Source organism: Camellia sinensis, chromosome 11 (assembly GCF_055761805.1).
Source record: "Camellia sinensis isolate YWXY chromosome 11, ASM5576180v1, whole genome shotgun sequence".
NCBI lineage: Eukaryota > Viridiplantae > Streptophyta > Magnoliopsida > Ericales > Theaceae > Camellia > Camellia sinensis.
In genome coordinates, this window is record NC_138971.1 from 37,745,249 (window position 1) to 37,772,271 (window position 27,023).

Consider the following 27,023-nt stretch of genomic DNA (forward strand, 5'->3'; position numbering starts at 1 on the left):
TGACGGCTCCGAAAACCGGGAACCGGACTCCGAAATGGGAAAAATGGCCTACGGCCACCAAATGTAGCCTACGGACATTGAGAGATGGTCTACGGGACCTCTCCCTCCCCTCAGGAAAAGAAACAGAGAAAACCGAGTCTAGTTCGCAAACCGAGACAAGGCACAGAAAAGGGTTCGGGAGTCCGGAGGCAAGGCTCACGGCCGCAACTCCGAAACTTCTGAACAAGCACATTATGCAACATCACCAAGCGCTCAATCGGTGACGCCTGAGTCTTAAGGTCGGTCAAAAATGGGGTGTCTACAGTGGCTCAGAGTCTGAACAATCCGAAAGCTCAGCGTCAGAGACAAGTTCAGGATCCTCCATGATAGCCTTGATAGCCGCAACATTTGGTTCTGTTTTGTTCTTCTGGGCATCCTTCTTAAGTATGAGTAGCTGCATATCGCGGGCCAATCTACGACCCATTTGAGAAATCTCACGTTCTAGTGTTTGACATAGTCGATCAACATTATCAGGATCTTCCTTTTGGATCTCAACAGAACGTGCTTTTGGCACCTTCAGTCCTCTTTCCCAACATAATCTTTCGTTTTGCACTCGCTCTATAAATAGTGCGGGCCACTTAAGAAGTCTAGCCTTTGCATAACCATATCCTGTTTGATTTTCTGATGGATCCTCCACCAAACCACATGGATCTCGATAGTACTTGGGCATGACGAAATGTCGCTTCCCAAACCTATCATGATAAGCACAAGAGGCATCCAAGAAAGGAAATGGTGTTTCATCTTCAGCATCGCCACTTCCCCTTCCCCCTCCTCGTCGTGAACTTTCACCCCTTTGCAAGTTCCTACCACCTCTGCGACCCCCACTCCCTCCTATGAACCATGTAGCCATGCTAATTTTTTAAAACAAATGAATAATAATTTCGTAGGGCGAAATGAGTTGTAAGGTTGTGTCTTCACCTTGAGTTGTAAGGTTGTGTCTTCACCTTTACTCGTTTATATAGTTGATTATGAACGGATAAATGAGAATCCCACATATATGCATGCTGACTGTAAGGTAAATGCATGCTGACTGTAAGGTAAATCAGTAGATTCACTGTTGCCATGTGACTTTCTAAATTGAGAATCCCACATATATCAATACGAGATGAGTTGTCACTGTAACAAAAAAGTCGAGCAAAAAATGGAGAAAACCAAAGCATGTGCACGAAGTCACATCACTTCACAATCCATCTGCATATACGAACAAAATAAGGGCATGGTCACTGTAAGGTAATTTAGTGAATTCACTGTTGCCATGTGACTTTCTAAGTTGAGAATCCCACATATATCAATAACAGATGAGTTGTCACTGTAATAAAAAAAATCGAGCAACAAATCGAGGAAACCAAAGCCTGTGCACCAATTCACATGACAAAGACCATCCATCTGCATATAAGGACAAAATAAAGGCATGCTGTTGTTAAGGTAAATCAGTGAATTCACTGTTGCCATGTGACTTTCTGAGTTGAGAATCTCACATATATCAATAACAGATGAGTTGTAATAAAAAAAATCGAGCAAAAAATCGAGAAAACCAAAGACTCTGCACCAAGTCACATGACTTCACAATCCATCTGCATATACAGACAAAATAAAGGCAGGCTGACAATAAGGTAAATCAATGAATTCACTGTTGCCATGTGACTTTCTGAGTTGAGAATCCCACATATGTAAATAAGAGATGAGTTGTGACTGTAATAAACAAATCAATAAAACCGAAGACTGTGCACCAGGTCACATGACTTCACAATCTATCTGCATATACTGACAAGTCTCTCCACGATTTGACTACTCAATGTGTGAAAAAATGAAGCTTATGAAGCTTACGACCCGCTATTTGTATTTCATTGAAAAGTATGACTATTTGAATTGTTCTTGTCATTTGGGAAGCTATTCACCGACCTACCTGTTATGTTTTATGTGTTGTTGAAGGCGGTAGTTCGATTCACCGAGTTTAGTTTTTTGTCAACCCCTCATTCATTACCGGAGTCATAATTTTTACTGGACTTTCAAGAATTGGAAGGTGACTCTTTCTTCTTTCCTGATGGAGATTGAAATTCGTTGTAATTTCATCCCTATTTCAGCAGCCCCAGTTAAGGGAACCTTTTCTCCGAGTTGCCTGATCTATTTTATGTGTTTTAAGTATTCACATAATTGAACATACATTAATCCATTAATTAATCCAGAACATTCATTAACAAATTGCAATTCAATAAAGAAAGTCATGAACTCATAAATGTGTACTTATAAATGTAGGTATTTCATAAACTTCAGGTTCATAACAAAAATACTTGAAATACATCCGTACGTTACACCAACAACAATGTTGTCTTACACTCCAGGAACGAACATATGAAAGATAACGGTGTTTGATTTCTTATTCGTCATCTGACATGTAGTAGTCAGAGAGAGATTTTTCATTGTTGAAGACATTATTTCGCTCAACCATTGTCAAATCTCTGTTGCTTGCTTCTGCCATTTCAGTGGCTAGCTGAAGCATGAAATGTCGACATCTCCGCATCAACATCCTGTTGTTCTCCTTCTTAATTCTGCTAACTGCTTTTTCATAGTCACTCACATTTCGTCTAGCCATGGTCAATGAACGACGATGAGGTACCGATGCCCCAAAGTTACGTAGATCATTATACAATCCTTCTTGCTCCGTTACCCTGAACGCCCATTCTGCTCGGATACCAGCATAATAATCCTTCGGACTTGAGTACTTTTCGCTCTTGTAGTCATACATAAATGGAGGTAGCAGCCACACTTTCGGATTTCTTTGCCGGCGTGAACTTCCTGCACCTCTTGAAGACATTGTTAATAAAATTTAAAAAAATAATAATAATAGTAATTGTATATCTATTACTATTGTTATGCCTTCAACAAACATCATACTGGGGTATTTATAGACATGATAGTGGTGCTAGGGCACTATGGAATAAGTGATACACGTGATATTATTTGATGTTATTCATTTCATGTAATTTTGATTACCCGTGACTTTGTGTACCTGTGATGTAGTCACGGACGTGGTTGTAAGATAAAATAATAATTGTAGGCCATAGAATCACAATGCTATCCCTTCATATTCGAGCAGTGCGTTGTCAAATAAAACAAAATGCAGTGAGTTGTCACATCGGCACATGAAACTATTTTGTCATGCTTACTTTTGTAATACAATAAGTACTCACTTGGAATTGACGATTTCAGTACGTATAAGTGTTTTCGAGAAATTATAAATGAAATCGAAAAATGAAATTTTCTTTGTATTCAAGTAATATTGTTCATAAACTATCATTGTTTTTCTCACCAACATAAGAAAATGGTCACCTGCTAGGTAAACACGATTGGAACGTTGGTGCCTATATTTTATCTTATTTTCAGTTAATGAACTTCACAGTCATCCGATTTTTATTGTCATTACACAATCGTCCATCATATTTTTTTACCAACATAATAGCATTTCTGCTTCTTTTCACAGTCATAATAATGTGACTTAGATAAATTCTGAAATGTGCGGAAAAAACAAAGCATGTAAGTTGCACTGCAGAAGTCACATGCATCACGTAATGTCAAGAAAAAAGTCACAACGTATACAAGCATGGCAAAGTAAGAAAGTCACATGCATTACTGCATCACTGCATAAAGTGACATGCAACATTGCATCACTGCACAAAGTCACATGCAGTGATGCAGTGATGCACAAAGTCACACGCATCACTGTATCACTGCACAAAGTCAGATGCATCCCTGCATCGCTGCACAAAGTCACATACCTCCTACGTACTGTGCCCATTGCAATTATGCACAAAGTCACAGGCATCGCTGCATCTGCGGCACAATAGCCGATGCTACAGGCCGTTGATTCGTTCATGACTGCACAAAGTCGAGTCCTGACAGCCGTATGCACTGGATAAGGTCAGTGGCATGCATGTGATCGAACAGGAAATTGCATACACACAGCTACCATGTGTGTATATGGTATAAATATCGTAGCATACCACAACAAAAGTTTTACAGCTATTTCTACCGATATGATCATGACATATACGGTGGTTGATCTATATTCAGCAATGGGTCGCTATTGGGTTGCAGATGGAGATGAATTTCAATACCCATTAAATCCAAATTTGCGTTACTCACGTGCCACCGTCAATACCATGAGAGCTGAGTGGGAATTTCGCAAAACTCGAGCAAACGTTCTCGTTGAGCTATACCGTGAAGTTAATCTTAAATTTCCTCGCCGGTTAGCCATGCGTATGCCAACTGACACTCCACAGTTGTTGCAAAGGGCATTGCATCGTATCCACGACGAGGTTAATCGCATGACCCAACGTTTGCAGAGGTCCGAACTAATGACACTACTACAAATATAGATAAAGATCACACTTTTTTGGTGTGATGTATGTTTTTTAATCACACCTTTTAAGTTTTATTAAAGTGTGGTCTTTAGGAGTGTGATTAAAAATGACCATTTTTAATCACACTTTTTAAGTGTCATTAAAAAATGCTTTCATCACATCTTTTAAGTGTGATTAAAAACATTTAGATCACACCTTTTAAGTGTGATTAAAAATATTTAGATCACACTTTTTAAGTGTGATTAAAAACTTTAGTTCACACCTTTTAAGTGTGATTAAAAACTTTAAATCACACCTTTTAAGTGTGATTAAAAATATTTAGATCACACCTTTTAAGTGTGATTAAAAACATTTAGATCACACCTTTTAAGTGTGATTAAAAACTTTAGTTCACACCTTTTAAGTGTGATTAAAAACTTTAGATCACACCTTTTAAGTGTGATTAAAAACATTTAGATCACACCTTTTAAGTGTGATTAAAAACTTTAGTTCACACCTTTTAAGTGTGATTAAAAACTTTAGATCACACCTTTTAAGTGTGATTAAAAACATTTAGATCACACCTTTTAAGTGTGATTAATAACTAATAAAACCTGTGATAAAAAAAAAATTGACATATTTAAAGAATAATCAATATTATTTTTGCACGCACATTTGAATAATGTAATACACACTATATACTATATTTTGAATCACAACCATATATTGAATGAAATAATATCATATATTTCATAAATGAAAGTTAAATGTTTAAAAGTATATACAAAGAAATTAATAAAAAAAAATTAACTGTGATTACATACATTAAAAAATAAAAAATAAAAAACTAGAAAAAAGTAAGTTCTTGAATTCTTTGACCATATTTTGCATCTCTCCAAGAAATTTCTGACCTGAAAAATAAAAAAACAAATTAATTTAAAAACCGTCAGAAGCATATGAATAAACTTACTAATTAATTTATAAACTTACATTTAGATCACACCAAAAATAATGTAATTTATCCAGTTGTTAAACTGTCCCAATCCTTTCCCCACAGCCACCAAAAATGACATAATTATTTTGATTCTCCACACAAATAGTATAAAGCTACAAAAGATATTGATACCCTTGTAGAAGCCAAAATAAATCATTACTTTGGCTATTCGATTCACTGTTGCGTTGATTATATGCCCAAGAAGCAATGCAATTACAAGGATACCAATTGAAATCATCATCGCAAACCATGGGCATGGTGGTTTTTGTTTGAATCTACTTCAATCTTTCTAATCTTGACTGCATCCTGAAATTTCTAGCTGCACTCATTATTTATTCATCCTTGAATTAGAGATTTGTATACAATATATTACCTAAGAGAGTCATCTCCATGAAAATAAATAATTACAGAATTCAATTTTTCAAAAACCAACAATGTATAACAACAAATAATTAAAAGCACAAAACATGAAAAACTCCAAGTAATTAGAGTACATACATCCTGCAGATTTACATGCCTAATTATAGATGTGTATTGGTGCCTCTGGTGTGTTGGACATTTAACATTTCTGAACTGAATTCGAACGCACCTACCAAACATTTTATGGTATGAGAAGTGAAAGTTCAATCAACTGTTACTAAAATGAGGTCACCTAATGAAGAACAGAAAATTCGCTCATTTATCTTGAAAGTGATCATATTTATGTTCTTTTAGTACATGACAATATTCGTTATTTTGAATTTCATTTGTTGATTGGCTGCCATTTATTCTTGTCACTTTGCATACTCAAAATATCAGATTTCCACTTCGAAATTACTATGAGTACTGTTGGCAGTCGTTCCCTTTCTATGGGACATCAAAATACAACCTTAATTTTCCCAACAACCCTAGTAATTAGCAATATATGAATAGATGTTCATGGCAACCGGTTGCGTCGTGTAAATAAGAAGTGACAGAACAATACCAGGGTTTTCTCAGCACATTACTCTTTTTTTCATCTATACAAAACAGAATTTGGACTTTCAACTGGCATTAATAAGTTTAACATACAGAGCATAGGCTAGTATTCAAACATCATTGCCTCCTAATTTAAAAGTAAATAAAATAAAAAAATCATAAATAACATTTTAAGCAAAAAATTGAGTTGAATAATAAGTATATTTAAAAACATAAAAAGGAACATACATGGCACTGATGTGACATTCATCATCAGAAAGGCAGGTGCAATTGACAGTACAGTCATACATAAGGGAGGAGTCCACTATTGGTGTTTGCCAGTTCAAGTTTTTGTCATAATGTTTCAAATTGAAATTCCAGCCTTTTTTACCCAGTTGTTCAACTATTTCACCAAGAGCTTCCACTGCAGAAATCAAAGTCATGTTAGCCTTTAAAGTAGTTAGAGATAAGTGATATAACATGGAGAAATGTCTATGTATCAGCATCATTAAATATGGCTAGACATCTTAGTATTTTTACAAATTGTGCCTAAAATGAAGTTCATGCATGAATAAACAAGGACAAATTGGTTAAACAAGATAAATAGTCATATCTGGAACCTTTTTTGAAAATGCCATTTTCAAATTGGTATTACCAAAGTGCCTGATCAGGAAACCTAACCATCTAACAGTTCAAACCTTTAAATTAACTCATATGTTATGACTACACAACATGATTATAGAAGGTTTGTCTTTAACTCATGCCTGTTACATCAAATATAAACTTCAAGGGTATTGAAGAGTAATCATATAATGCTGCTGTGATTTGTTAGTTTATACAATGAATGCAACCAAAATGAAGACAACACTGTGTCTATCCAGCTGCTTTAATACTACAGTGTGCAACAAGAAGATAGCACAAAAAAAGAGAAGAGACAACCTTAGTTCACAAGCCTATTTGCCTCTTCAGCAAGCTCTGTAAAGAAGAGAAACAAATGCGGGGTTAATTGAAGGACTGCTAGCAAAACCTTATGTTATATACTAGGAAGTAAATGTTCAACAAGCTTACCAAACATGAAGGATGAAGAGAATAATGAAAGGGCAGTGGTGACTGGCCCAAAACAGCCACACACATCATGCTGATCCTCCCTTAGAACTGTCAACGAGTGGGGCAACCCTTGACAGTTCAGTTCTTGCAAGAGACTATCAGCTCATCACTCCAATGTTGTCTTTTTAATGGAAAGTAGCAATCAATCAGGAAGTAGAATTCTAAGAAATTGAGTACTACATGTTGCATCGTTTCGCCATGTTTCAAAGAATGAATAATACATATGAATAATACATATTTCAAACTTTGAGCATCTCAAGAAACAGCTGAATCAATGGCTGAAAATATTGCAAAAATGAAGCAGCTAGCAAGTGGGTAAATAGAAATACATTCGTACATATCCAGGAAAATCCATTGCCAACACTGTATACTCAATTCAAAAAATTTAATGGGTATTCACAGCTAGCATCTTATTATGATTTTAATTGGCTATGTGATAGAGATACTCACAATATCTCCAAAGTCTGCAGTAGTCCTTTTGGTTGAAGGAATCTTGCCACTGAGTTCATTGTTATTAAAAACCCTGCTCAAATTAATTCACAAGATGACATTGAAATTAGGGCTCAGATTGAGAGAAACGGGGCTGCCCAGAAATTCAGTCCAACATTCCTCATCATATTATCTAATTAAAAAAAGAAGAGAACACCCATTCTGTCAACAGTTAAAAGGCAAAATTGAGTGGGACTTGTCATTATATATGAATTCATTCAAACGCATATTTAAAATATTATTCTCGTAACAAATGTTGTTCTATTTGTCACCATGAAAGCTTGTTGCTTATACTTGCCATACGGGTAAGCAAACTGCATAAATGCATAACCTGTTGTTCTGTCATTCAAGTGCATACCAGAGACTCACGAATAAATAGCTGGTTCAAAGGAACTCACACATGTATCAGAGACGTATTTGAATTGAAATAATTGAAATATTCATACATAATGAAATAATTGAAATATAGGCCAAAGCATGCAAATGCACAATAAAAGGTAAGCCATACTAGAAGATTCAGTACATGCACAGTTCAGCAGAAATTTTCTGGAATGGAAACATGATGATATGAATAAAAAGATTGAAGTTTCTGATGCAAGATTTAAAGGACCAAAAAATGGTTCCACGCTCAATTTTTTCTCATCTTTTGAAAGCATGAAGAGGGAGTAAGTATGTTCACCCGGAGAAGTCAGAGGGTGTGGGAGCATTTGTGCTTGAAAGGTGCAAATATTAGGATTTTATAGGAAGCTCAAATAATACATATGGCCTAAATAATTTGAGGAAAGAAATATAACATTTTGCAATACTATAAAATTATCAATGGAAAATTTTGTAAAGGAAATATTTATTTAAAAGGTTCCCATCGTATACATAAAAAAGTATGTAAAAGGTCTTAATTAATGTCCTCAATTTAATTAATCTCAATTATGGCATGACATATCACATTAATTTCTGTACATAAAAAAGGTTCCCATCGTATACATTCTGCTCATTGAAAGTCTATTAATTGTTTTCACCCAAATCTCATCCTAGGCCTAGCCCATAGGAAAGACTTAACTGCTTTGATATTGAGTGATAACTTGATAAGTATGTAGGAGTTGAATTGGAGTGCAACTACTCTATATTTATAGTTGATGGGTAGAACTTTGTACCCATTATCTTTGATCTTTGAAAATGAAACACATACAGTAAACATATTTGAACAAAGTCCTCTAGTGAGAACCCATCATAAGCATCAGCACTTCAAAGGTTGCATTATTATTACACATCAACATAGAACTCAAAAATGCTAATATTCATACATATATGTGTGTATATAGACACATAAGAGGGGAACAAATGAGAATTAAGTTACCAACACTAAACAAATAGTCGATTTAATCAAACTTCCATAAAATCGCTAACTTCTATATAAACAAATAAATAATCACCTACAAAATCAAGGAGGTCTCAAATGCATGCTATATGAAAGCAAGTAAAAGCAGTTTGGGAACTTAAATAAACAGTGAGCAATGGTGGTACAAATAATAACCTTGATGCAATAATTAATAATTATCAGATCAAGAACCTAACCTCTAATTCAGATATGTAGGCTTCATTTTCCTCATGTTTGGATTTTAGGATATCTGGAAGCCCGAACTTTTCCCTGAAATAGCATAGATAAAAAAAATGTCTTCAGGTCTCTTATATATATATATATATATGTCATGCTGGAGAGAACAAAACAAAACCAAAATAAAAATAAAGGATTGCAATCATGTGTAGCACCCATATAAAATGAACTAAACAATGCCAATGCTCAGCATCCATATGAACTTAAGTTAGTACCAAAAGGGTAATATATAGATGAAACAATTGACATATCAAACTATACCATAAAATAACTGAACATGAGAGATGACCTCAGCTCCAATTGATATTTAACCTGCAATTCCAGAGTTTGCTCATCAAGAGAGGACTTCAAGGTCTGAACATGAGTCCATTTAATATGCATGCCTATCTTAGTACATATATATAGCATTTAGAATGTGGCCTCATTGGAGTATGAGCCAAAATATCATTAACTGAATTTATCTCTAAAAATTGGTCTCTAGAATACACTCCCCTGCTCAACAGTTGCTGAGCATTATTCATTAATTTAAATGCACATTTTGATTGTAGAGAAGCCATTGACAAAATCAAATTGGATGACAACATTCAATACTTTCTATGCTATCCAACGACATAACTGCAACCTATAAAGAGTATTCCAGGAAGAGAAGCAAAGAGAATGTACACATGAATAAAGACTTGGCTAAGAGGTGATCAAAAAGAAAATAGACTTATAATTCAAATGTCATCATAACAAATTAACAATCATTATCTTCATTGCCACCAATCATTGTCAATTCCTTCTTTCCTATCCACAATGCAAATCTTGATTAGCCTTCCTAGTCTACTGTTTACAACAAATTCAGACTGCTAGCAGAAGCAATCCAACTCCCTTTGATTCTTGCTACATGAAAAGAACATTGATGTTAAAATGATATTGAAAAGAACATTATTACTCCTGCTCTACCAGAAGCAATCCAATGTAAGTTGATGTTAAAATGATATTGAAAAGAACATTATTACTCCTGCTCTACCAGAAGCAATCCAACTCTCTTTGATTCTTGCTACATGTATGGAATATATTAAGAAGTGAACATGAAAATTATTTAATAATGTGTTTGACCATGGAAAAGATTAGGAGTGACTCACCATCACCCTTACAAACACCCGATATTTATGCATATGCTCAAAGCATAGAATAATAATAATCATAATAAATAAAACATTTAAACAGTAGGAGATACTAACCTTCACCAAGAGCTTGCATTTCCAATTGTCCGGTACTGGACGCCTGTGATCCATTGTCTGCTACAATAGAGATACTAACCTTCACCAAGAGCTTGCATTTCCAATGATTTCATGAGGCCTTGGGCTTTAGGGCAAATTATTGGATTTAGTCAAGATGCCAATGGTGGTGGATGACAAGCAATAAACTCATTCAACCTAGTAAAGGGCTATGCTCTGAGAGTCCAGAGAATTCTTTGGATTTGGAAAAACAAATTAGAAACCTTCCCAGTAGTCCTGTTCTTTGTTTTGAAGTTTTCTTCTTCCTCAAAAGCAAAATATCACTACCTACCTACCAAGGAAGGTGATATGTACCATTCTTAATTCATATCAACAAACTAAAGAAAAATGTAAGGTCATGAGAAGTAGATTTAGGCAACTTAACTGTAAAACACCGGAGAACTAGATTTATTTCCAGAGAAATGGGTGCATAAATTCTTTCTGACCAAATTTTAGTATTCAATCTCATGTGTACTGAAAAAAATGAGAATAAACTTCTCTTTTTTTTTTATTTATTCATTGACCAGTTCTGAAGGGAAGAGGAATCATATGTTCAAACAGTACATAAGCAAAACCCAGTGGAATGAAGAACTGTAATTCCACGCAATTCATTATATTTAGCTCCCAAAAATTCAATTAAGAACCTAAACATAATATAGTAGTCTGCATAAAGTTCTGTTTATATTCAGGTTTCAGGAACTGCTTTTGTGGATTTATATGACAGATTTGTGATTAGGCAGAATGAGAAAATATTATATGGCTCTAATGTCATGACAAAAACATGAGCACCATAGAGCTTGAGAACACCAAGTGATCTGTAAGACTCAAGTTCTTAATCATCTACCACCAAATACTGACTTTGGCATTCAAAAAAAGTGAAATCGGATAATTGAAAGAACTAAAACAACTCCTTAACAAGGCACATTAGATTCCAAATTATGTTCTCATTTTGCATACCATCACTATCCATCTTTAAGGCAAGATTATCACTTCTAAACAAGTTTCAATCATAATACACCAGTTTAATACCTTGCAGAAGATGAAAGTTATGACTCTGTCATTCCTGAAATTGTAACCTTGGAAGTTTCCATATCATTGAGATCAATAAAGATCACTCATTACTGTTCTAGTATATAGTTTGAAATTGAGAGCAGATTCAATCCTTTGTGCACACAATCCAATTTTCCTCTGCTGGGGATTTATCATAAAATACTATTTAGTGCAAAACTACCACAGGGAAAAATAGAAGAACTCTTCTACTACCACATCCATGAGTTATTCATATGAAATATATCCATATAAAATTCATCCACCCATGCAGAATAGTAGTTTTATCTCTAGGAAAGTTTCTTCCTACAAATTTATAGGTACAAAAAATGAGAAACCTTATTATTATCAGGAAATTCTGCTTTCAAGTTCTTTAACCTCTTTCCATTTAATTGACAGGGTTGCAGGATGTATGCCGCTATGTTTACAAAATATAGCTGATGTACAAGTGTAGACTCTTGTCAGTGACGAAACACCTTTCATGACTCTCAATTAAAGCACTCAAACCTCGGAGAAATAAATTAATTAATTAACTAAAAATCCAAAATGTATAGCATTAAGAAAATTTTACTACCATTCAATCCAAGTTCTCTAGATGTGGGAACCAATTCAAGCTCTTGTAGAATTTCCAATAGAGAAAACTCAAATTCATCCACAAGAGCCTAAGAATTGAAGCAGTTTTAATTCAACAACACAAAATAGTTAACTAATGCATTTAGTTGTACTACCTTCTTAAGGAAACTAAAACCCTAAAATTGGAGTTAATCAATGAGTTCATGTTTTTCCACATACTCGTCGTACACCTAACCTAATCATTATTAAAATGCCTTTATTCTCATTGTTAATAGGTCTACAGTTTGAAATGTCCAATTAAGATGCGACGCAGAGAGACAATAATGTGTTTGGTTATCTTGGAAACGACTTTACTTGGAAATGACTTTAAAGCAACAGAATCATCTAGTAGCATATGCTGATCATCTTTGACAGTAAAAAATATTTAATGAAATTGTTGCTTCAACTTTCAGATTCATTGAAAATGATCTTGGCTTTGAGTCACATCATCATCACTTTCTACATCTTTTAATTTTGTGAATGCATTACACTCTTAAAACTTTATTTAGATGCGTTTTATATAAATGGTAAAATTAATATCGCCCCCATGTAATCCAAATTCAGTAAATATTTTCTCAAAACTGCAGTTCAAAGCTTCTCAATCATGAGTAACACTCAATGAATAATCAGCAATATTGGCCATTATTTCATATCAATGGTCTCAGCTCCAATAAGTAATTGTCTATCACTGCAAATCAAGACCTCTCATATAATTTAGTAAAACAATACTTTAAAGTTCCTACCAAGAACTTAATTTAAGAGCAAAGACAACTAATCAAGACCTCTCATCCTATATTTAGTATAACAATACTATAAGTTCCTAAAATAACTTAATTTTATGAGCAAAACGTTTGATGCCCTTGTTCCAGCCACTCTTCACATTACAATGCAGATCCATACGAACGCAACAAGTACAGAAAGAACAAAAATAACCAATATTTTCCCTATAATATTTACTTGTCAAGAGGATATTGATCAAAATTGATTTAAAAAAATAATCTATAGCAAGGAAAATTTTCGCCCTGATGAATTGTTATGTTCTGATTTTTGACAGCATAGAGACAAAATTGGATGACAAAACAATCAGAAACAAGACCCATAATAAACTCATCTTCAGTTTCATAAATAGCATACACATATCACCTAATTAATACCATCCACAGCAAAAAGAATAATACAAACAAACAAAATTCAAACAATTATCAGAGAAAATATAGATAAAACAGAGCACAAGAAGCTTAATTACTTACCATGAATTGATCGAGCTCCTTATCATCGCCAATGCTACCATGGCCGAGACCCGAATACTTCCCCACCACGTGCTGCGATTGAGCGAGCTGAGCGTCAATCCTCGGCAACTGATCCACCGGTGTTGCGATACGCAAGCACGCAACATGAGCCGATAACAACTGCTCGTAAAGCGGATGCGCCAGAATTTCAGATTTGAGCCTAGCACTCTGCCAATTCATAACTCCCTCGCCACCACGAACATCGCTCCCTGTTATCTCTCCACCATTGTTCTCCACTTTATTGTTGTTCAAATCAGCCGATTCGTGCGATATCGAAGAAAGGGACCTCGTCGGTCGCCGCCTTCCCTTGCCTCGATGTCGCCTCCCCTCGCCTAGCTGCCGGAGTCGTCTGCTGGAGTCGTCTACCGGAGTCACATCGCCTTCATCTCCATGTCGTTTCGTCTCTGCATCTCTCTCAAAGACGGGTTGGGTTAGGGTTATGCAACAAATGAGAGAGAGAAAAAGAGGCTGAAATTCAAAGGGAAAAAAAATACAAAACGATTGAGGGAGAGACAGAGAGAGATGAGCGCGACTGAGAAGAAGAAAAATGAGGGAAATTTTGGGGGGAATTTTGGAATAATTTGGGGGGAAATTTTGGGGGAAATTTTGGAATAATTTGTTTGTTTGTTTTTTTTTTTTTTTTTTTCAAACGTGACAAATGGGCGGGTCTGAACGAGTCAGAATAGATTTTGTATTAAAAATTTGTTTCAATTTTTGAAAATTATTTTTTTGAGTTTTTAATTAGTATTTTTTTATTTTTAGTGAATTTTTTTAATATTTTAATCAATTAAAAAAATATTTAAAATATTTAAAAAATCAACAACTAATCAAGCTATTTTTTAATTATATTTGGTTCTAATGCTCGGTTTTCTCAGCAAACAAACAGAGAAGTGAAAATTTTCAAAAAAAAAAGAAGAAACAATCTTGCATCAAAAACAAATATACAAACACAAGGGTCTAAAAGTAAAATAAGAGAGAAGCACAGATCGATTACAAATCAATCAGAAAGTCTATGTATGAAAATCAAATGATAGAGATTAAAAAGAAAAAAATCAAAAAGTATGTATGAAAATCAAATGATAGAAATATAGATATTATTATTATTTTTTATTTGGCAGAAGTAGTGGTAATATTTTAATGAAAAATATTTTTCACTAAAATAAAAGTTTATTTTCTGTGGTCAATGAAAAATATTTTTCTACGGCCTATTTTTTTTGGTTAGTAAAAATCATGAACTAATTTTTTGTGGTAGAGGAAAGGTAGCGACATTAGTGGTGGAGGTGGTGGATAAGAGATGATGGTGGTGGTGGTGGTGATGGTGAAAAATATTAGTGGTGAAGTTGTGGTAGTTGTAGTGTAGATGGAGTGGAAAGGGTGAAGGAGAGGTAATGGTAGTATAGTAGCGGCAGTAGTGGAGTGGTGGCGATGGTAGTAGTAATCGTAGTCGTAGAGGTGAAGTGGCGACAGTGGAAGTAGTGGTGGTGGTGGAATAACGTTTGCAGTAGTGGTGAAGGTGGTAGAGGAGATGGGTGGTGAGAGAGAGAGAGATGAGTGAGAGACGGATAGAAGAGATAGAGAGAGAGAATAGAACGGGAATGGAAAACAAAAACAGGTGGGAATAAAAAAAAAAATTTTGTCAGAAATGAAATTTAAATAACAAAATAATGTCGTTTAACTTTCTTTCTTTTTTTTTTTGCGACGGGAGTTGCCGTCGTCAAAAAAAAATATTTTTTGTTAAAATATATATTTTTTTGTAATTAATGATTTTTTTTTTTTTTTTTGTAGAGGATAGAAAGTGGCAGTAGTGGTGAAGGTGGTGGATAAGAGATGATGGTGGTGGTGGTGGTAGCGGCGATGGAGATTAATGGTGAAGTTGTAGTAGTGGTAGAGTAGATGAAGTGGCAAGGGTGAATAAGAGGTAATGGTAGTAGTAGTGGCAGTAGTGGTGAAGGTGGTGGATAAGAGATGATGGTGGTGGTGGTGGTGGTGGTGGTGGTGGCGGCGAAGGAGATTAGTGGTGAAGTTGTAGTAGTAGTAGAGTAGATGAAGTGGCAAGGGTGAATAAGAGGTAATGGTAGTAATAGTGGCAGTAGTGGTAGTGGTGGCAATGGTAGTAGCAATGGTAGTCGTAGAGGTGAAGTGGCAACAGTGGTAGTAATGGTGGTAGTGGAATGGCGTTTGCAGTAGTGGTGAAGGTGGTAAAGGAGATGGGTGGTGAGAGAGAGAAAAATGAGTGAGAGACAAATAGAGGAGAGAAAGAGAGAGAGAGAGACAAAGACAGAGTGATGAGCAAGAGAGAGACAAAGTGGTCGCTAAAAGTGCATTTTCTTGTAATGGATAGATAAATCGAGAGGGAGCTCAGTAAATAGAGAAGACAGAAGGGAAAGAGTGAGCAACGCGAACATAGTGGGAGAGAAAGAGAGAGAGAAAGAGAAGAGAGAGAGGGACAAAAAGATAGAGAGTGAGAGACAGAAAAAAGATAGAGAGAGAAGAGAGATGAACGAGAGAGAGATAGAGAAAAGAGAGATGAGCAAGAGAGACATAGAGAGAAGAGAGATGAGCGAGAGAGACAGAGAAATATGAGAGAGATAGAGAGAAGAGAGATGAACGAAAGAGACAGAGAGAGAAAAGAGATGAGAGAAGAGATAGATGAGTGAGAGACACAGAGAGAGAGAGATAGACAGAAAGAAAAGAGTGATGAGTGAGAGAGAGAAAGAGAAGAGAGAGAGAAAGATGAAAAAATAGGTGAAAAGATATAGACAAAGAGAGGGGGAGAGAAAAAAATAGCGAAAAGAGATAAACGAGAGAGAGACAGAGAGAGATGAGCGAGAGAGATAGAGAAGAGAGACAGAGAGAGATGAGAGAGATAGATAGAGAGAAAGAGAGAGAGAGAGACAGACAGACAGACAGAGATGAGTGAGAGAGAGAGAGAGAAGAGAGACAGAGACAGAGAGATAGAAAGATGAAAAAATTGGTGAAAAAGTTCCGTGTCTAAAGCCTCATTTTCTAGTAGTGAGTCATCTCTATCATTCATGGGTAGAATAGAGGCGCGGATTTGGGAATTGTATATTTTATATAAAAATCAAATTGAAATATTTTATACAATCACACCTATTTAGGGAGTGTGATTAAAAAGTAGTAATGTATATATAATCACACTTTAATTAAAATGTGTGATTAAAAAATATATATATAATCACACTTATTTAAAAAGTGTGATTAAAAAGTAGTAGTATATATATAATCACACTTTAATTAGAAGGTGTGATTAAAAAATATATAAATAATCACACTTTAATTAGAATGTGTGGTTAAAAAATATCTATATAATCACACCTATTTAAAAAGTGTGATTAAAAAGTAGTAGTGTATATATAATCACACTTTAATTAGAAGGTGTGATTAAAAAATATATAAATAATCACACTTTAATTAGAATGTGTGGTTAAAAAATATCTATATAATCACACCTATTTAAAAAGTGTGATTAAAAAGTAGTAGTGTATATATAATCACACTTTAATTAGAAGGTGTGATTAAAAAATATATAAATAATCACACTTTAATTAGAATGTGTGATTAAAAAATATCTATATAATCACACATATTTAAAAAGTGTGATTAAAGAGTAGTAGTATATATATAATCACACTTTAATTAGAAGGTGTGATTAAAAAATATATAAATAATCACACTTTAATTGGAATGTGTGATTAAAAAATATATATATAATCACACTTGTTTAAAAAGTGTGATTAAAAAGTAGTAGTGTATATATAATCACACTTTAATTAGAAGGTGTGATTAAAAATATATATATATAATCACACTTAATTGAAAAGTGACATAAAAAATAAATATTATCACACTCAATCAAATTAAGTGTGATTAAAATATCAATCTAATTTTTTTTATCACACTTCCAATAAAAGTGAGATCTTTTTTTTTGTCAAAGTGTGATCTTTAACTATTTTTGTAGTAGTGTGAAGACCGCAAATGAGCGTGCCGAAGATGGGTTAATGGATGATGCACACCAGTACTACGCCTGGAGCATGGATGTTATGTATGAATCTGATATTGAGATGTCAGATGATGATGATAATGAATGAAATTGTTTGGATGAACGCCCAGGGCATTTCTGTAATGCATGCAATTTGTAATGCTTATCCATGACTTATCAATAAAGCGAGATATTTCAATTATTTTTAGCCTTGAACAAACATATTTTTTATAGCTTCTTTACACGTTTTGTTCAAACCAAACGGGGTTTTAATTTATGTTCTCCTAAATTACGGATAATGAGAGAGGGGTAGAGATGTGAAACAGATTTGTGTGATTCATCAATATAAATAAGAATAAAAAATTGTGAAATGATAATTGCGAATAAATAAGTATGACACTTACATCAGCTGTACAAGTTTGACACATACAAACAAAAAAAAGAAAAAAAAAAACCTATATAGTCCATATCGCAACCGCTAATGCCCTAACCTGCCCCCAGTCCCACAACCCCGACCGTGGATCTCCCTCCTCGGTCTCCTACGGTAGACTCTCTGAATATTTGGCACTCTCTCCCCTGCATGCTGCCCTCCACTGACTGCCTGTGGAGCCTGTGAGTGTGAGTGTGACCCCCCCTCTCCTGCATCTGATGCCCCTGATCCTGCCTGTGCCTGTAGATCATATACTGCTGTGAGCTGTGAAACTCCCACTCCCTCGTCTGGTGCAACTGTATCACGATCTGCAGCTGGACCACGACCTCTGCCTCTGCCCGCACCCCGACCTCGGCCGCGACGTCCCCCACGACCATAACCTCTCCCTCGCGCTCTGGGGGGGGCTCAATATGGCCCTCATCATCAATGTGTGAGATGTCAGTGAGAACTGCATCATGTGTACTCCTGGGCGCGGTCGAAGTAGTCCCCATAAAAGCAGGTGGTAACTGGGTGGGTGGGGTAGCAACATCATGCATGAATCGAGGGGCGGTCGAAGTACTCCCCAGAAAAGTAGGATGTAACTGGGTGGGTGGGGTAATAACATCATGTATGAAGCGGGGCGGTGACCAATCAGGGTCAGGGTCAGCATGCTGGGTAAGATGTACGTGTGGGGAATATGGAGAAATGTATGGGGTATCATGTGGTGGGGTGACTGAAGTCGAAGGACCTGCTGTGGCTGGCGCTGAACTGGAAGGCACTGACGTGGACAAGACTGATGTGTCTGGAGCAGCTGCTGCAGTGTGTACACCGTAGTCCCCAAAATGCAGACGATCTACCCGATGGGCATGCTGGATCCCCTCGTACAATAACTCTCTGATCTCTACAAGGGCCTGCAGACCAAGCTGTCCATCACGTCTGAAAATAGCGTCCTCAGCCAAGTGATATGACCTCCCAACTCGAACCACCTGTAAAAAAAATAGATATATTAGGCTATAGTTGACTGAAAATAGATATATTAGGCTATAGTTGACTGAAAAAAATAGATATATTAGGCTATATTAGGCTATAGTTAACAATTATCGGAGATATAGTACGCTACTCACCAATGACTCGAGAGAAGGCCCAACTCCCTGATATCCGGCCTCGGACAGGTGGCTCGAATTACCGACAAGTAGGTGTGTATGTCGCCGATACCACAACATGTAAGGGTCAGGAGAGGGGAGGACCCCATCGCTCCAGTCAGCCTGTACAATAGTGTCGCGACGGGCATCCCACAACTGTATGTATCGCATATGATGCTGACTCCAGTCAGTGCTGGCTCGGCCACGTCTATCCGTCGCATGCAACCGCCACTCGGTGTCACACCGATCCGGCACGGCCTGGACCCGACCAAACTGTCGGAGGACACGATCAGGGAGATGCCACTCAACCACGTCATAACAAATGAGTGGTACTCTCGCCATCCATATATCCTTACCTAGGCGGCAGTAGTCTGGGAGCGTGTGGAGGACATCAGCATAAGGCTGCCAGATAAACTACAATGATGACAAGTCTATTAAAAATCGGTCATAAACGTATACAGTCCATATGACAATTAAAATTTAGGTATTTAAATTTAATACCTCGCCGTCTATCATCCGGTCAAGCTGGTCTCTATACACGACCACTACGTGGGTCGATACGACCTCGTGGCTCATGTCAACCCTCCATCGGCTACCTCGAGGTCCGGCCGGCATCTGCATGTCTCCCTGCCCGATGGGAACCTCACCAGGAGCAACTAGTTGCTGCCTAGCCGGGGCAATGCGAATCAATCTCTCCCACGCCCAAATCTGCAATAGTTTGAACGCAATTACAATACTGATATATGCCATACAATATGAATTGACATGTAATAAAATTCTTACTAACCTGTAGCAAGACAAGGGGTCCTCCGATCTGAGTCACACCCACCTGAGTGGCTCGACATAACATCCTATACAAGCATGCCAAAGCCGCGGCGCCCCAACTGTACTGGCCGATGACGTCAATGTCTCTCAACAGTGGCAAATACATCAGCTTGAGCAAGTTCTGTGACTTATCAGGGAGAAGTACCCCCCCAATAAGCCACAGAATATATGCTCGCGCATGCTGCTGTACTAACTCATCTGCAGCATCATCTGGAAAATCGCCCTGAAAATGCTCCGATAGCCACCTCACCCGCACTCTACCTGCCTGTAAGTCTGCAGGTGTAGGTGCTACTCCCAATAGCTCAGCACATAGCGCTATCCACTGCTCCGTCGTCAATGATGGGTCAAGTCCAGTAACTGCTCGCCCATCAATCCGTAGACCGTATAGGACAGATACGTCCTGCAATGTGACGGTGGCCTCACCGGTCGGGAAATGAAATGTATGAGTCTCTGTGCGCCATCTCTCGACGAGAGCAGTAATGAGTGGGTGGTCCAGTCTGATATGGCCTATACGATATACACCATAGAATCCCGCGCGTAGTAGACACTGCAAGACTCTATGGTCCAATGGACGATCCCACAGGCCGGAATCTCCCCGTCGGCATGCCACCACGGTGCGTGACTGGTCCTGCATAACAGAATGAGTATTTTAAATTATAGCATTATCAAGGAAATGAAAAACAAAATGCAGTGTATTTTCATTGTACGCGTAAAGTCCAACAAACGTTATTGCATACCGGGTCCTCCCATATACTGTCAGCCCGATGTGGATGACTCAAAAGGGGGACCTCATCAGGTAGATGTGCCATGAAGCCTGTACAGTTGAAAAACAAATACATTTTGAAAAACTGTATTGGTGAGCATGTAATTTAACTATATCAATTAAGCTGAAATTATTATGTACATGACGACTTGAAAAATAAATGTGGTCGATTATTTTAAAAGTATAAATTTGTGTGCCATTAACATGGAAGCAATTAACTAAAATCAAAATTTTGCATATTATGTGCCCATTAAATATGATAAGCAATTCAACATAACCTATCGTTATCTATGCTTCGGACTAATATAAAAATCTTTTACAAAGTCATTTTACGATATCAGTTACATAAGCTTAATAATGACCAATAACATGTGGATTGTTTTTGTATGTCAATATTTACAAACAAAATGGAATGATCATTTTTTTTTCAAAACTTCATTATTGATTTTGGCATATTTGACATAACGTCATTATTGATTTTGACATATTTGACAAAATTCGTTACATTTATGGCATATTCGACAACTTCATTATTGATTTTGTAATTTTTGTTTTGCAATAAAGTAAACAATTTGTAAATTACGTACATGTAAATTACAAATTTGTAATTCACAAAATTCTGTAATAAACATTTTGAATGAAGTAGAGAATAAAAACTATGATAGTTGTAAATTTCGTCAAGCAAATAAAACAATTACAATATATAAAGAATTAAACAACAGAAATGATCTATTACAAATAAAAAATGTTCTATTACATGTATGACCCCGTTTACAAATAATGAATTACAAAAGAAAAGAAAATGATCTATTACAAATAAAGAATTACAAAAAGATCTATTACAATATGCAAGTATTACATAGTCTTCATCGACCAAGTCGCGCCGGACATGTTCGCCTGTCATGACCTGTCTGCTGGCACTCACTGCAACGAGCGGTCAAACGCCTATCTGATATATCCATCTCATTCGGAATACGAGACATAGATGCACGACCCCGTTTCACTTGTCGCAGACGCAGTACATTAGGCATTAAAGTCCACTGCGGATCAGCCCAATAATCTTGATGCGGTATTGGATTGAATTTAGTTTCCCAAACCCTCATGTATACAGGAAGCCTATATACTGGATCAACGTACTCGAATGGATTGTCACCGCATTCAGACATTACAGCGAGCATATGAGAACATGGATAGTGTCGTATCTCATATTTCCCACAACTGCACGTGGGTTGATTCATCCGCACAATTTGTGTATTGCAACCTCGTCCATGGCGAAAAGATATTTGCACCTCAAACACGCGGCGTGGCCTATAAAAAAATTATAGTAGAAACTAATGAAGTTCATGTTTTTAGGTGTAGTTAAATTGACAACATAATAACAATAATTTCATTTATATTACAAACTAACCTGTCATATGATATCAACTTGAAAGTATTTGCCCTTGCGATGCCATCCTCAATAGTTTTTTGCATCTGTCTAGGGTATTGGAACTCATTTCGTACATCTAGTTCAGCTTGGGCTCCCATCTCGTCAAAATATTTTACAAGCCGCCGAAATGTAAATTCTACCATAGCTGAGATAGGTAAGTTCCTTGCACCTTTCAAGACGCTATTGAAGCACTCTGCATCATTGCTAGTCAATACCCCCCAGCGATGTCCACCGTCATACGAAAGGGCCCACTCCTCAGGATTCATCTTGTAAACCCAAGTGATGGCTTCTTGGTCAATAGCCTGTATTTGTTGTAAGTAACCATTACACTTTCGTCATTGATGAGCACTTCCTGCTTTCCATAGAAGTTGTTTCAGCTCCTTATTTCTGAACGTAGTGTTAAAGTTACTACAAACATGTCGAAGGCAGTGCCGATGATATCCAACAAATTGGAGCGAGGGATTCAACCAATGCCGCCTCACAGCAGCTAAAATACTCTCAGCTCGATCGGATATCAAAGTCACTCCCTGTCGGTCCATGACAATATGTTCCTTGATATTTGAAATGAAGAACGACCAAGACTCCAAACTCTCCTTGTCGACAACAGCAAATGCAAGCGGTAGTAATTTGCCATTGGCAGTGACAATCGTTGCTACAAGCAACACACCAGTGTATTTCCCGTATAAGAATGTACCATCTATGGTTATAACAGGCCTACAATGTCTGAATCCATCGATGACGGGTTTGAAAGACCAAAAAACAAAGTGGAAGACGGGCATAATGGTTGTATTTCCAGTATATCTATGCTTCCATTGCACGATGGTACCAGGATTAGATGTTTGTAATGCATACATGAATTTAGGCAACATCATATATGATTCATCCCAATCTCCGAATACCATTCGAATTGCCTTTGCCCTTGCATGCCACGCCTTCTTGTAATGTATAGTATAGTTCATGGATTTTTTTATGTCTTCGATGACATTCTTAATGGGCATATCAGGTTCGTTCTGCATACAACAATACCTATGAGTCAGATTATTTTGGTGTGAACACTTTAAAGACACAATTTTGGTGTGAACACTTTAAATAAACAATGTGTATATAAATGTAAACATTTATTTTGTATACTCACCGCAACTTGTCCCAAAAGATGAGAAGCAATGTAACTGGAGCTAATATTTGTGTGGTCCCTGTTCGTTCGTGGGTATAAACAATGGTGAGGACCCCTATACTGCTTTATTTCAAAAAGCCCATGTCTCTTACTAAGAGATGCACGCAACCACCATCTACAGTCGTGCTTGCAAGCACACACCCAAACGTCTCGCTTGGAGGTTACGACTTTGTACTCTCGATTATTTGTTGCATGGTACAATTTCACAGCATGTACGAGTTGCTTCTTATCAACGAAAACCATCCCTTTGTCCAACTCTGGATTTTCAGCATTCCAGATTCGGTTACGGGGAACGACATCGCGGTTACTAATGTCAAAATCACCACCCATGTGAATGTTTTCAAAGAAAGGGATTTCAGGTCTAGGTGGAATGGGGGCATTCTGAATATCAACGGGAGCGTCGACATCATCTTCTTCATCATCATCATCATCTGATCCGCCCAATAAATTTTCTTCATCACACATTTCATTCTCATCATTGTCTAGGGCGACATCAGGACCGTACATGTCACTGTCAGCAAACTGCACAAAATTAACCGTTTCAGCCATATTACCAGCAACTTCAACTGGAGTCGTATGATGGCTATAAGTGGGCACATCTTGGGTGTTATTGTGAAATTCAGTCTCGTATCCACCATGTGAACTTGATTCTCCACCATGGCCATGAAATGTCTGTTGTGTGTAGCCAGCTGCATAACATTCATTTGATTCATACATAGGAGACTGAAATGCTGTCGTGTCAACCCCATGTGTCAGCAATGTAGTGAACGGATGCGATTCCATCTGTGTTACATTCGGAAGATTCTGTACAACCTCTTTCTGAATGTACACTTCCAAACAATTTGGTGGTTCGAAATTTCCACCGATACTTAAAACGGTGTTCAACGCCTCATCGTCATTTATCGGTAATATTTTGTATTTGCTGGTTGCTTGCCACTGGCGATAAGGATATCTACATTTGAAGATCAATCGGACTGTTTCCCCGTAACTTGCGACCTTGGACATAAACATCTCCTCCAAATTGCCAAGTGTGGTGCCAAGTTGCACCATATATATCCCTTTCGGCTCAGCATCATATGACACACCTTCATCGGGATCCCGAATTATGTTTCCCCCCCAGTAAAAGATAATTGGAACAGTTGCCATATACTTGCTTCAATGAAACAATAAATATTAAAATATCAACAATATACATATATCGAATTGTACTTGTAAAATAAACATTAAAATTTGCAGAAGCCACAAATAAAAGCAACCCTCTAATTTTTTATCAATTTATATTTTCCAGGGTTGAAGGAACTGTAGAGGTGAAACATTAATTCAATTTGTATTTTGTCAACTATATATTTCTGTCTCAACTTGATTATTACTGTTTATTTTCTCATTTTGTTCACTTATTTTTATTCGTATAACAGAACAGCTGAGATTTCATCTATACGTGGAGTTATATATTGTGTCTCATTTACTTCGTATGTGAAGACTCTTATCTTTTCAACGTGAATGTTCTTTGTTGTCATTGCTCTATTGTCTTCATCTAAAAAACACATAACAAGAAGTATAGTTGTTGTCTTAATTCTTTCGAATTAGTGGCGAAAAATAAAATAGGTTGCGAGATATTTAGTAGAGGGTGACGCGATTGATTTGGACAATATAAAATACAGGGTGCAAACATTGAGAGAGATTTTTTTAACCTGGTGATGTAATTGTTCAGATTTATGGAAAATATAAGTTAATTTGATTTGCTCCAACTTGTGCCATTACGGACCTTAATGACAAAGTTATTTCCTATGTGAACTAGTAACCCTCGTCCATTTTGTAGAGGGCATAGAGGCTTTCTTATAAAATTAAAACAACAAACTGATTTTGGATCATTTTGGATTGTTCTGAAAAGTAAAAAAAAAATTAAATTTATTTACTCCTTTTTTTTCTTACACATACAAAAACAAAAAAATTATTACACAGATAATTTATAATGGCCAAAAATTAGAGATAATTAAATTGAAGTTGGTGGTTAAATGTATGGACTACATTTTGGATAGTTATCCATGTGAATCTATCGGGCCATCCGTACCAATTATTTGGTATTACAAAATACATGCTTACCCATCAACGTGCCAATTTTTTTTTTCCCTTCTTACGTACGAAATTGCTATGGACTATTAATTAAAATAATTTATTACTCTTTTCATGAATATATGTCTGCACACCTCTATGGACAGAATAATTATGATATTTGCTTCCGCCAACCCCTAATTTTGTAAATCTATTAAAGTGGCCTTTGGTAATCTTAGGATTACTGACCGGTCATACCTATAGTAGCGGGTTTGGGTCGTGATAGAGTGGTATCAGAGCACGAGTTATACCGTACACATGAGTCCATATAAGCTACTAGATGTCCTAGACAGAATTAGGGGCATTACATCAGCATGTGTTAGTGTATGTGAAATTATACGACATGTCTGAAACAATTAGACATGAAATGAAATTGAGCATTGTCAAAACTATAAACGAGCTATTTGCCTATGTTTATTAGTGCTCTATTTACCTATAGCAAATGGAGAGAACAAGAAGTGATGATGTAATTGAATCCTTTGATGGCAGAATGGAAAGAATGTTAGAAGCTTTAACCGAGTCCATGAGATAACAACAGAGACAACAACTACCTCTTTCGCCTTCTTCAGTGCAAGTGGAACTGATAATTAATGACATTATCGGGTTGACTCAGAAATTTAACAAGATGAAACCTCTGACTTTTCTAGGTGTTATTGAGCCACTGAAAGTTGAAACCTGGATACTAGAAACTGAAAAATTATTTGAAGTGTTTCCATGTTGGATCATTTTGGATCGTTCTGAAAAGTAAGAAAACTTGATTTTGGATCATTTTGGATGTTCTGAAAAGTAAGAAAAAAATTAAATTTATTTACTCATTTTTTTTCTTACACATACAAAAACAAAAAAATAATTACAGAAATAATTTATAATGGCAAAAAATTACAGATAATTAAATTGAAGTTGGTGGTTAAATGTATGGACTACATTTTGGATAGTTATCCATGTGAATCTATCGGGCCATCCGTACCAATTATTTGGTATTACAAAACACATGCTTACCCATCAAAGTGCCAATTTTTTTTTTTCCCCCCTTCTTACGTACGAAATTGCTATGGACTATTAATTAAAATAATTTATTACTCTTGTCATGCATATATTGTAACTACTCTAAATTTATTACAAAGTAGATTTTCCTTTTCAATGGTAGTGGACAATCACAAAGTGAAAAAGACGATAAGTCAGTTCGTTCAATACCCATTTCAAAAAATTTCTCAAATTTTCTTCAGTTTTCTCATAAAATTTTAATTTGTACTAGAATACTATTATATGTATTACAAATTCAGCTCATTAAATGTTTTAATCATATTTTGGCTGCTTGACCCCAAATATAGTGAAATAAACCAAACGAAATTAAACCAAATTTTTTTTTTTAAATCAAATACAGTCAAATTTAAATATTTTCAGAAACCAATAAAAATATTTCTTTTCAATAAAATAGAGTC

The 27,023-nt window shown here is 36.3% G+C and overlaps 1 protein-coding gene and 1 long non-coding RNA gene across 5 annotated transcripts; both read right to left on the minus strand.

Annotated features, from left to right (window-relative positions):
* Positions 1-5,106: 5,106 nt before the first annotated feature.
* LOC114287225 (uncharacterized) lies at positions 5,107-15,572 on the minus strand. 4 transcript variants are annotated; one of them, XR_014343758.1, is made up of 9 exons: positions 13,689-15,572; positions 10,744-10,867; positions 9,779-9,829; positions 9,478-9,550; positions 7,867-7,939; positions 7,378-7,537; positions 7,249-7,284; positions 6,559-6,733; positions 5,297-5,692 (listed from the first exon to the last, which is right to left on the minus strand). It is a non-coding gene; the product is annotated as an uncharacterized LOC114287225 (long non-coding RNA). The 4 variants fall into 4 exon arrangements; XR_014343759.1 differs by lacking the exon at positions 5,297-5,692 and adding an exon at positions 5,107-5,290 and having other exon boundaries at positions 7,378-7,939; XR_014343757.1 differs by having other exon boundaries at positions 7,378-7,939.
* A 7,058-nt stretch (positions 15,573-22,630) lies between these two features.
* LOC114319649 (uncharacterized) lies at positions 22,631-26,178 on the minus strand. The gene is made up of 4 exons (XM_082894957.1): positions 26,133-26,178; positions 23,431-24,158; positions 23,049-23,305; positions 22,631-22,703 (listed from the first exon to the last, which is right to left on the minus strand). Exons 1-4 carry the CDS (start codon positions 26,176-26,178, stop codon positions 22,631-22,633), a joined length of 1,104 nt encoding a protein of 367 aa, XP_082751083.1.
* Between the last annotated feature and the right edge of the window lie 845 nt (positions 26,179-27,023).

Coding starts and splice junctions, on each gene's coding strand:
- LOC114319649 (XM_082894957.1), bottom strand. CDS start 26,178: ATGTCATTAATTATCAGTTCCACTTGCACTGAAGAAGGCGAAAGAG. Junction 23,306..23,430: donor ATCTTTTGGGACAAGTTGCG/GTGAGTATACAA, acceptor TGTTGTATGCAG/AACGAACCTGATATGCCCAT. Junction 22,704..23,048: donor GTCTTCCACTTTGTTTTTTG/GTCTTTCAAACC, acceptor ACATGTTTGTAG/TAACTTTAACACTACGTTCA.